Source organism: Melitaea cinxia, chromosome 4 (assembly GCF_905220565.1).
Source record: "Melitaea cinxia chromosome 4, ilMelCinx1.1, whole genome shotgun sequence".
NCBI lineage: Eukaryota > Metazoa > Arthropoda > Insecta > Lepidoptera > Nymphalidae > Melitaea > Melitaea cinxia.
The window spans coordinates 13,723,461-13,734,585 of NC_059397.1; the positions used below are offsets into that span (position 1 = coordinate 13,723,461).

Genomic DNA, 11,125 nt, shown 5'->3' on the forward strand with positions numbered 1-11,125 from the left:
CACAGTTAAGTGGGTTTTTCTTATTTTCTAATTTCTGGTTTTTTTTTTTCAAATTTAGGAAACTATGTTTTGAACATTTGTCGAAGGAAACATTAAAGTTTTATTTTTTTAATAACTGTATTTGCACATCGGTACGATAAAAACACTCGTTGCTTTAACCACTATAACGATAACAACAAGATCTTCATAGAAGCGCGTTAAGAAGTATTGAAAGATACAAAAAAGGATCGTCAGGATCTCACTCTTAAAAAAAACACTATTACCACACCTGCCTGCCTATCTACGTCCATATTCTACACTTCACTATGGTACTTCCTACTGAAAGCTTTATGACCTTGTCATAAGTGGTGAAGATCCTGGCTCTCCAGGATCAGAAGGTGACTGAACGACGACCATTGGCACACTTCGCCCTGGCTGTGGACTACTTGAGCGCTGTTGACTCATATCCTCGATTTCTATCTCTTCTTGCGCCGCAGATCTGTGACCTAAAAATCTTCTCTTCTTCCACACTATATACCCCAGAGAACCAAGTGTAACTGCTATTAATATACCCCCAAATGTTATACCAGCGGTCGATGCTCTTGACATCGCGTTCATACCTAAAATTAATCGAAAAATGTATTAACAAAAATTAATGGATCTTTCAATTTGCAAGTTTAATCTTATCGATTGATAAGATTACCATAGGGGCTGGAGGGCTGGGGTCGGCAACGCGTTTGCTTGCTCCTGGTGTTGTAGGTGTCTATAGCTTATGGTACTCGCTCAGGCGGACTGTAAGCTTGTTTACCACCCTAGTAGTAGGTATCAAAAGATTTACCACAATTAATTTTTGTGTAACAAACGTAAATTAACAATTTAGCTCTATATACATATATATATTTTTAATCAAAGTAGAATCAGAAAATATAAAACAGAAGAAGATTAACAACTTCCATTATTGTACGCCTCCAAGGAGGCTGTGCTTTATTCTTACAAAAGAAAAAATATGGGAAGCGCTCACTCTTAAGCTTCTATATTTCTTATAACAATGCAATAATATGCTTTTAACAAACGCTCTTTCATAGTGGTGTGAGTAGTCGCGTAAAATACTGACGGATTGCAGATTCGATTCCGGCCCGGGATAGATATTTGTATTTGTACAAATATTTCGTTCCGGTTTGAATTTCCTATTCCAGTGGGTCTCCCCATCGTGCCTCGGAAAGCTGTCGATCCCGATTGTTATCATAAATACTTGATAGCGATCGTTTCTCATGGCAGGGATCATATCCGCCAACCCGGAGACTTCATCCAAACCGGCAACGAATTATTTTAACTCTCTCTTCTACTAATCCTTCAAGATTTACTAAAAATACCGAGCTGAGCTTGGTCACCCAGGTACTTAAATATAATTTGAAATATTTTATAACCGACTTCTAAAAAGGAGGAGGTTACCCAATTTGACCGTATATATGTATATATTTTATGTATGTTCGGGGATAACTTCGTCGTTTATGAACCGATTTTGATAATTCTTTTTTTTTTGTTGGTGGTACCATGATAAGAAAATCAGGATCTGATGATGGGATCCCAGAGAAATCGAGGGGAGACCCTTGAAAATCCGCATAACTTTTTATTAGGTGTACCGATTTTGATGATTTTTCATTTAATCGAAAGCCGAAGTTTATCATGAGGTTATATTTAAATTTCATCGAGATCGGATTACAACTTTAGGAGTAATCTTTGATAATGCGTATTTACTTGACTAATTTTTCGACTACCTACGTTGTATTACTTATCGATATAATTGAAGTCGGTTTTTTTTCGTTTGCTTGCAAACACAATTATTTAATACTGTTATAGTAAAAAGAATCGATTAAATAAATATTATGTTGGACATCAACTATTTATATGTACGAATGATAGCAAAACAACGCGAGAACCACTTGACGAGATAAGCTGTTTTATTATTATTTCAGAAAACTATAAACTGAGAAGCCTATTGAAAATAAAAACTGAATATTTCTTAATTTTTTGCAATAAATATTTTTAGTTTCTAACATCACAAAATATCATGTGATGTGCTGAATCAGAGCAATCTTTTACAAATAATTAAAAATAAACAAAAAACCCGCCTGCGTGAAGAATAACTAATAGAAAATCAACTGAAAAAGCTGACAGCAACTGAAAAAGGAGACATGCACAAAGAGAGAATGATTTGACTTATCCTTCAATTTCATGCCTCCGACTGCATATTATCTACGACGTTGCATAGAGTTTCGAAGGACTACCATATTAATATATTTTAAATGTACAGCACAAAATGTTTGATATGGTTTCTATTTATTTCGCTGACTTTGTGTGCATATTGAATTTTTATCTTGTTCCAGCTTTTTCAGTTGATTTTCTATTAGTTATTCTTCACGCAGGCGGGTTTTTTGTTTATTTTTAATTATTATTTTATTTATGTCTTTTTAGTCAGACAAATTACGTAATCGGTTCAATTCATTAAAACAATTTACATCATGTGGTTGATTAAGTAATTTTTTAGGGTCAAGAAAACTGATAGCAAGCCCGGAGAAAGATCTCACTCTGCTCAAAGCAACGTAAGCCTGACCTTTAGCAAATAGGTGACTGCTTAAGTCAACAACTATTAGTTTTAATATAATTAAATTATTATTAAAATTATTTGTTTGTATTTGGTATTATGTATTTGTTATTGATTTTATTAATGTAATTGTAAATTGGTGTGACATTTATTAATTTTTATTTGTAATTTTAATTGTATGTTTTTTTTTTAACCATTGTATTTTATTAGAAAAGCTACACCCCGAAGTTGATCGTCGCCTAGGAGGCGAGTTTGAAATGGCATAGGCGTGGGAAAGAGCAAAGTCCACATTTTTTAAACTTTAATATTGTATTTCTTTATTAGTATTACGGTAATAATAATCATGATATACCTTTTTAAAATCCTTATATTGTGCCCTTCAATTTGATACCCATATTGTAGTATTCGAGAAAAAAAATTTTTTTTCATTAAAATGGCTTCGCGCAGCCGCCATGTTTGATTTTTTTTAATGTCACCTATCTAAGAACACTTGGGCAGGTAAGGCGAACCTAACGATACCTCAATTATGTAAATCCGTTCAGTTGTTCTGGAAATATGGGGTAGTAAAGAATATTACATACATACATACAAGATACGCGCGAAAAACATAACCCTTCCTTGGCAGTCGGGTAATTAACAATGCCAAAAGTATTGATTTTGTTATATCTACTATTAGGATATGAAACAGGCATACAGTCCGCCTATTTGTAAGTAGTTACCGGGGCCTATGAAAGCTTGCAATACTAGGAGCTTTATAATAGATTTAAAATTGTAACAAAATTATTTTTTGTGTGCAAGTAATTGTCGGCGATTACATTGTAATAATTACTTCTCCATATCATGTGATACGCACCTTCGACCTCAAGTGTGATAACGTCGAAAATTTCCTTGCCGTCGTCGAGTCCAGCCCCACAGGTCCAATCTCCCATATCTTCATACTTCACTTTACTGATCGTAACAGCACAGTCTCCTCGATCAAGGCTACTGTTTGACGGATAGTAATATTTCTTCAAAATGGAACTGAAAATAATAACCAAAAGTTATTGTTGTTCGTGTTTACCCCAATAAACCTCGTATAATCTTCATAAAAATACATGTTTTTAATCAGTTAATATAAATATATAAAAAACAGAACACTATACCTACCGAGTACCTACCAATCGTTAATTATGTCGCATTATAATTACTCTTAATAATTTCTACGAATTCTTAAGAATTCTTGATACATATAAATATCACATCCTACACCTCTATTAATACCTACAATTCTATAACTCCATTTTTTTTTTGCTTTTTTAATTAATATCGATAATAATGTTGAAAACATTTCAAGGCACTTTGGAATTGTGGCAAGCGGTAACGTGCTTATGTTACTTTTGGATGCTATAGACGTCCATAAGCTAAGATAACTGATTACCATCAGGAGATCCGTGCGCTTGTCTCCTGCCCTTGTAGTAGAAATAAAATCTGATATTACAACAATACTAACTTCTCTGCGGTTACTGATGAATCTATATTAAAAGATTGGCCATTTGGTGGTTCAAAACGACAATAGCTCAGCGGGATCAATCCCTTCGTGGTCGCACAGGCGATTGTAATAGACTTCCCCAATTTAGCTATAATGAGAGGTTCAATGGCCGCCACTTCATTTACTATTCGCACGTGTATCTTTTTTATTGTTTCCAGTCGATAAGATTTTCTCCCAATATGACACCCCCACTCTCCACTGTCTGCCTTTGTTGCTTTAATCTTTTGGACACATTTTCCATCACTAACAGCTCGTTCTGCAAACCTGTTTGGTAAAAATTTAAGCGATTAAGGGCCGGTTCAACCGGTTGTTGATAAATTTTATCCTGCAAATAAGTTACGAATAGACTTTAACAGTAGGATGTAGAATAGGCCATTAGGACCTCTCTCCTCAATTAATAAACTGCGATTTTTAGAGTTAAATTTTCGAACAGAAGTATCGTATAAATATATTGGAATTAAATGGTAAAAAAAGAATAGTATATCAAAAAAAAATTAACTGTTGGATATTATTATCATAGAGTAGTGTTATCCACAAACTGTGAAACTGGACCTACTTAAATGCAAGATATCCTTGCAAAATCTGTCCTGAATGATATACCTTACTACGACGAGTACTTATTTAGTCTAATGTAGTTCTTAATCTGTATCAATATAAAGTAATAAAATATAAAAAAAAAGTTTTTTTTTATGTATGGTAGGTGCAATATATATCTTTGATTACCATCTCTTAATTGAATTAATGCTTTAATTTAAATCTATACACAATAATAAAATTAAAGTATCTATCTCTGATTTCACAATAACTGTGTTTTATCAAGCACATTTAGTTATTTACACGTTACTAAAACACACACAAACGATTTTAAGATTTTTGTCTGTCTGTCTGTGTATCTGTTTATCCGGGCTAATCTTTCAAACAGCTAAACCAATTTTTATAGTACTTTAGCCAGAAGATAGAGGAGATTGTGGAGCAACATATAGGCTACTTTTTATCCCAGAATTCCAGCGAAATAGGGATTTAAGCTGGAAGAACCGTGTATAATGTGTGGGAGTACCGACCGCTCAGATATATGTGAAATAACCAAACGTTTTCTAGACAATATGACAATTTTTGCTAGCGAATCTATACATTTATAGCCCATTTACCGAGGAATGCTATTTTTTCCCAAATTAACGCAGATAAAACCGCGGGGCACAGCTAGTAATTAATACATATTATTGTAGAAAATGTTGTAGAATGTCATTAATGAATTTGGTCATTTGGTATTTGCAAATTAAGCATTATACCTATTATCCAATATAGTGTTAATTAATTTGCAAATTAATTATTAGATATATTATCTAACATAATGAACATTTAATAAATTACTATATAGGTACATATTTACAATTTACAACTTAAAAACAAATGACCGTTCAGTAAATAATAATTATTACGATGACATTCCGATAAATATCAAACGCTTTTTTCGATAGAAAGGTCGATGTTATCGGTTACTATCTATTACACATAATAATAGAATGAAACCATGTCTCATTACACGTATCGTTCCATTTCATCGGTCAAGTTTTGACTGCTTCGCCTTAATTTACGGTCTTAACGAAACATAGAAAATAAAAGAATAAATGATACGACTCTATTGTACACAGCTAGCCTGGCACGGTTTTTGTCATTTGTAAGATTTACCGTCAAATTTATTTTAATAACCGTGAACTAATTGGCATATCCAAAAGTTTTTGTTTTATAACATCCTTCGGTATATCGCCATTTAGACACCTTTACATCCAGTTTTCTATTGAATCTGTAGCATGTGTGATTTTAACTGAATTCGATTTTAAGATGTCGGGACATAGTCCCTTGATACTATGCACAAAAGCAAGAAACGCAGGGTGAGCAACACTAGAAATTTTTCTCATGCCGATGCCACCGTCTCTAAACAATAAAGTGGCTTGGTTCCATGAAATTATACATGAAAAGATAAATTTAAATAAAGATAAATAAATAAACGCTTGACATTCAACGGACCCAGTAGTACACACACAATACACATGCACAAACGCCCAGACAATGACAAACATCTATATGGCCAATATAAATATCTGTTGTGAGCGGGATCGAACCTGCGACCGCCAGCGCAACAGTCAGTACTGTGACCGCTGCGCCAACGCGTCGTCAATTTTTTTATAATTGAATTTCAGAATGTACCTACATTAACTTCGGTACAAAAAGATAATGTTTTGAAATAGAATAGCAATTTAGAGTAGGTACTGAAGGAATATGAAAAAAAAACCAAGACATAGGAAATAAGACATGACATTGTTTTTACGCCCTCATGAGAAAAATATGTGGGTCTCTGGTGCGTAGGGTATGGGTAGTGCCAACGGAATTCTGGACATGGTGTCCAGTAGACAGGATTGCATATACATGAATCATTGCTGTGCCATTGCAAATGGAACGGTGCAGCTGTGATTCGTGTGTATTGTAACATTTACTTGTAACATTTATTTATTTAAAAAAAATTGTAATAATTAAAGTAAATTAATGTAAATTAAAAATAGTATGTAAGAAATATTGTTTACTAACCAAAATGAGTTAATAGAGAATAACAAAATGGTTACTTTAATAAAGAATATTATAATAATAGGCATGGTCATGGCAGTTAAAGGTTTTATGTTACAAAATATTTGATCTAGTGTCATTATCCAAGTAGAAAACAGCCAACTACATTTGTATGGAGAAAGAGCCGGTATCCTTTCCTCTTAAACATCTCAATCATTTATCTAATAAATATAAATATAAATTAAAAATAGTTTGGATAATCCAAAAGTACACGCCTCCAAATTGTAGATATTTATTAGATAATCAATAATTGAGTTTACCACTCATAAAAAGTTTTCGTATAAGTTAACAATTGTACTTACTAGCTTAAGGAGAAAAAATACTGAATAAAAATTGGATAAATATTCAGAATAATAATTCAAAATATTATGAAGAGGAAAGATTTGATTCTTTGTTTGCATTGAAAAGGCTCCGAAACTACTGAAACGATTTGAAAAATTCTTTCATTGTTGGGAAGCTACACTATCCACGGGTGACTTGGGCTATATTTAAAAAAAATGTATCAATTAATTTTTATTGTTTTAAAATACCCGTGCGAAGCCGGGCGAGCCGCTAGTACTCAATATTCTTCTTAGTTGAAAAATAGTTAACTGACATAGATTAACAAAAAAAAAACAACTTATTTCGTCAAGTGATTCTCGCGTTATTTTGCTATCATCCGTAAATACAAAATGTTGACGTCCTACATAATATTTATTGAATCGATTCTTTTTATTATAATAGTATTAAAAAAATACTTGATAAAATACGATGATATTGATTGTAAAAAAGTGTTCATTTTATATCATATTAATGTAATTTAAAAAAAAAATAGAGGTTTAGGAAGGAATAAGCGCTTCCCGTACTTTTCATTTTGTGAGAAAAAAGCACAGCCTCCTTGGAGATACACAATAACGATTGTACACAACGGATATTTTGTATGCAGCATACAGTTTTAATATATTTATAAATATTTTTGATGAAACTGTAAATATAAATAAGTATAATTAAAACTCGGATTAATTGAGAACTATAAGCATTAAACAATTTTTAATTTAATGAAATCGATTATTTTTGTATTTATATACAATGAAAACAACACTATACCAAAATTATTTGATAAAAACACAGTTAAAACTTCACTTTTTGATAGCATAAGGTATTGAATCTAATAATAACGTACGGGTAACAAGTTACTTGATGTACTTTATATGTACTAATCCAGAAAAATAAAACACTATATTTAAAAATTATCGTAAAACGTAATACTACTTATGTAAGTTTAAAAGTAATTAAAAGACAAAAAATACTCACGAAAATCGCTTTCCGCTTGGATGAACAAACCCACAGTAAGTCATGGGATAATCAGATTTACATTGTATACTTATGTTCTCATTTTCTGACGCTAATATTGTTTCTTTTCCATCAATTTCAAATATTCTAAAAGCTGAAATAATTAAACGTAGCTGAATCACTGAATAATAAATGAATAATCACTTTCTTTTTAAAAAACCATACCGTTTACGTGGACATTTTTTTCACTAGGAATGATTAAAGTTAGTACAACTACGAATAGGCTTAGGTGTAACATCTTACTGTCACTGAGGCAGGACTAACTGTAATGAGCGCCGACTACCCTCTGATGCTAGGTCATGCCCAGAGATAAATGCTTAATGTATATGTAAATATCATATCAATAGGTCACAAATTAACTATAGTCTTCGATATTGCTATAATTTGAATAAAAACAAATAATTAATTGATAATATGTTAAATGTAATATTCATCATTATCGATATTTAACTATTTAAATAAATATTGAAATAATTTGTAATCAAGGAAAAGATGTCGTTTGACAATTCCTATTCGAATTTGATTATTTTTGGTATGTAGGTACCTACTTAGTAATAATTTTCGTTATAACTGAACCAATAACCTCCAGGTAAAGCCAAATTTGTTTAGTTTGTGAATAATAGGTACCTAATATATGTAATGATAATAACGAGATAAAAAAAATTTCAAGGTTTTATTGTATTTATTACTAGTGGTGCCCGCGACTTTGTCTGCGTGGAATTAAAAAAAAAGTTACTGTTCGATCGCTGTTGTCAAATAAATAAATTTTTAAAATAAAAGTAGCCTAAGATACGCCTTATTACATCATCTGCCAGTACAAATCCCGTCAAAATCGGTCCAGCCGTTTCAGAGACTAGCCGGAACACAGACAGACAGAAACAAATTGTAAAAAATGTTGTTTTGGTATACGTACCGTGTATAAATACATATGCATTTAGAAAAAGCGGTTATTTTAATATTACAAACAGACACTCCAATGTTATTTATTTGTAAGTTACGATTGTTGCAGCCGCAGATGCCAAAAAAAAGCAATTTACTTATAATAATTTATTAATCTACATTATAATTAAACTTAATACTAAAGAGGTGATTCCCTACTGATGTTAAGTAGAAGAATGATTTAATAAAAGAAGTTGAAGAAAGGTTTCCTCGGTGTGGCCGTCGCTGCGGTGGTCTCTGCGGTGGTCGCTTTCCGTTGCTTGCCATCTTCATCCGAAATGATGTTGAAATCTTGCACGTGTGCCGTACAGAGAAAATAAGGCTGTGGGCACACCTGGGTTTCTTATATTCAAATATATGGTTTAATTATCTTCGTATGAAGTTAAGTCGGAGGCACATTGATACCGTGGGGTTAGGCTAATGTAACATGTATAAATGTTTTTCAATTGTTTGTTGTTTTATTATTATCATACATATTTTGTACCTATATATATAGTTTATGTAAAAAAAAAATTGAAAAATCATTCAAGTAATAAGAGGTCACAATCGATGTTAAATATTTAATGTAAATATGTACGGTTATATACATACATTCATACTGACCGTACCCGCGGTTTCGTTCGCGAGGTAAAATCTATCTGGATGGATACTCATTATTTTTTCAATGGCGTGATCCTGATCCTGATGATTGCAATTCAATTACATTTTATTTTATAACTTAAACCTTTTGGGATTGAGTTATTTTTGCGCTGTTTTGTTGTTTTATATTCTTGTATTTAATAGAAAAATGTTCGGTTATTTCGTATCTATCTGAACGGTAGATACCCGCGCCCGGTTAACGCGGTTTTTCCCGCGTAAATCCTGATTTCGCAGGAATTTTGGGATCAAAAGTAGCCTATATGTTGCTCCACAACCTCCATTCTCTTCTAATGAAAGTCCCATACAAATTGTTTCTGTAGTTCCAGAGATAAAATCGTTTTATTGTCGTGAAATAACTATATGCACTTGAAAACACAGTTATTTTAAAATGACAAACAGAAACTTCAATTTTATTTACATTATAGAATATGTGGGTACGCCACAAGGTGTCATATGTTAATGTTAAATTGGAACTAAAGATATATAAAGACCTACAAGTAGGAATTGTTAAAACGCATAAGAAGCTTTTGTTTCAGAGAGCACAAGGGATCTGCGATGAGCGACACCTGGAGACCGAACTTCAACATGTCAAGCAAGTACTGCAAGACAACAAGCTTCGGGTACCGCGTCCTCATCACAGTGAACGTGTGAAACCAGCCACCGTTGAACGAGTACCTGCTGTGCTACCTTTTATGAAAGGGGTCACTGACAAGATTGGCTTCATCTTAAAGCGAGCTTCTATAAAAACTTTTTTCAAGCCGCCAAAAACGATAAGTCAATTTTTACCATCTGTCAAGTGTCATATACCCTTACAAGATGCAGGAGTATACAAGCTTGATTGTGACTGTGGTCTCTCATAAATAGGACAAACAAAGCGATCAATCAAAACTCGCGTTAAAGAACATATAGCTGACTTGAAACATCGTCGCTATACTAAGTCTGCAATCTGTGAACACAGTCTAGACACAGCTAGCCATTATATTAGATTCGATAAACCACAGATCCTCGCAAAAGAACACCGATTCCAACCAAGGATGATCCGTGAGGCTATTGAAATTAAAAAACATCCAAATTTCAATAGAGAAGATGGCTGGCAATTACCACCTGCTTGGGACCCCATTATTAATATAATTAAATCAAAAACCAAGCATAATTTACCACAGATTAAAGACTCAATTAGCACATTCTGCGTAGATAGGACTAAATAAATATTGATGTATGTCGGGTAGTTTCGAATAACTTTGTAACGTTAGGACGTCTGACACCTCAGTCCTCCCGTGACCATGGTTGCTGTAAAGTATCCGAAACGTCGGGAATCAAAAGTTAACAATAAACCGCGATAAAATCCGAAAAAAGTGTTTTATTAAACGCATAAGAAGCTTAATAATGAAGCACTCTCTTTTCACATTTGAGAAAATAATTTAAAATCTTACAAATGTATATGTAATGGGTGGCTTTATTAGTGATCGGGACGATTAGTA

At 32.8% G+C, this 11,125-nt stretch overlaps 1 protein-coding gene and 1 pseudogene across 1 annotated transcript; one reads left to right on the forward strand and one right to left on the reverse strand.

The window, feature by feature from the left end:
- LOC123670414 lies at window positions 1-9,659 on the reverse strand. The gene is made up of 5 exons (XM_045603911.1): window positions 9,614-9,659; window positions 8,028-8,160; window positions 4,074-4,376; window positions 3,438-3,604; window positions 1-599 (listed from the first exon to the last, which is right to left on the reverse strand). The coding sequence occupies exons 1-5, from the start codon at window positions 9,657-9,659 to the stop codon at window positions 328-330; spliced, it is 921 nt and encodes a 306-aa protein (XP_045459867.1). The 3' UTR covers window positions 1-327.
- Window positions 9,660-10,072: 413 nt separating this feature from the next.
- LOC123670415 lies at window positions 10,073-10,828 on the forward strand (annotated as a pseudogene).
- The last annotated feature ends 297 nt before the right edge of the window (window positions 10,829-11,125 follow it).

Excerpts from the sequence above, each read along its gene's own strand:
- LOC123670414 (XM_045603911.1), bottom strand. The coding sequence starts at position 9,659 with ATGAGTATCCATCCAGATAGATTTTACCTCGCGAACGAAACCGCGG. Across the intron at positions 4,377-8,027 it reads CCAAGCGGAAAGCGATTTTC|GTTTGCAGAACGAGCTGTTA; the intron begins GTGAGTATTTTT and ends TTTACCAAACAG. Across the intron at positions 3,605-4,073 it reads TCATCAGTAACCGCAGAGAA|TTCCATTTTGAAGAAATATT; the intron begins GTTAGTATTGTT and ends TATTATTTTCAG.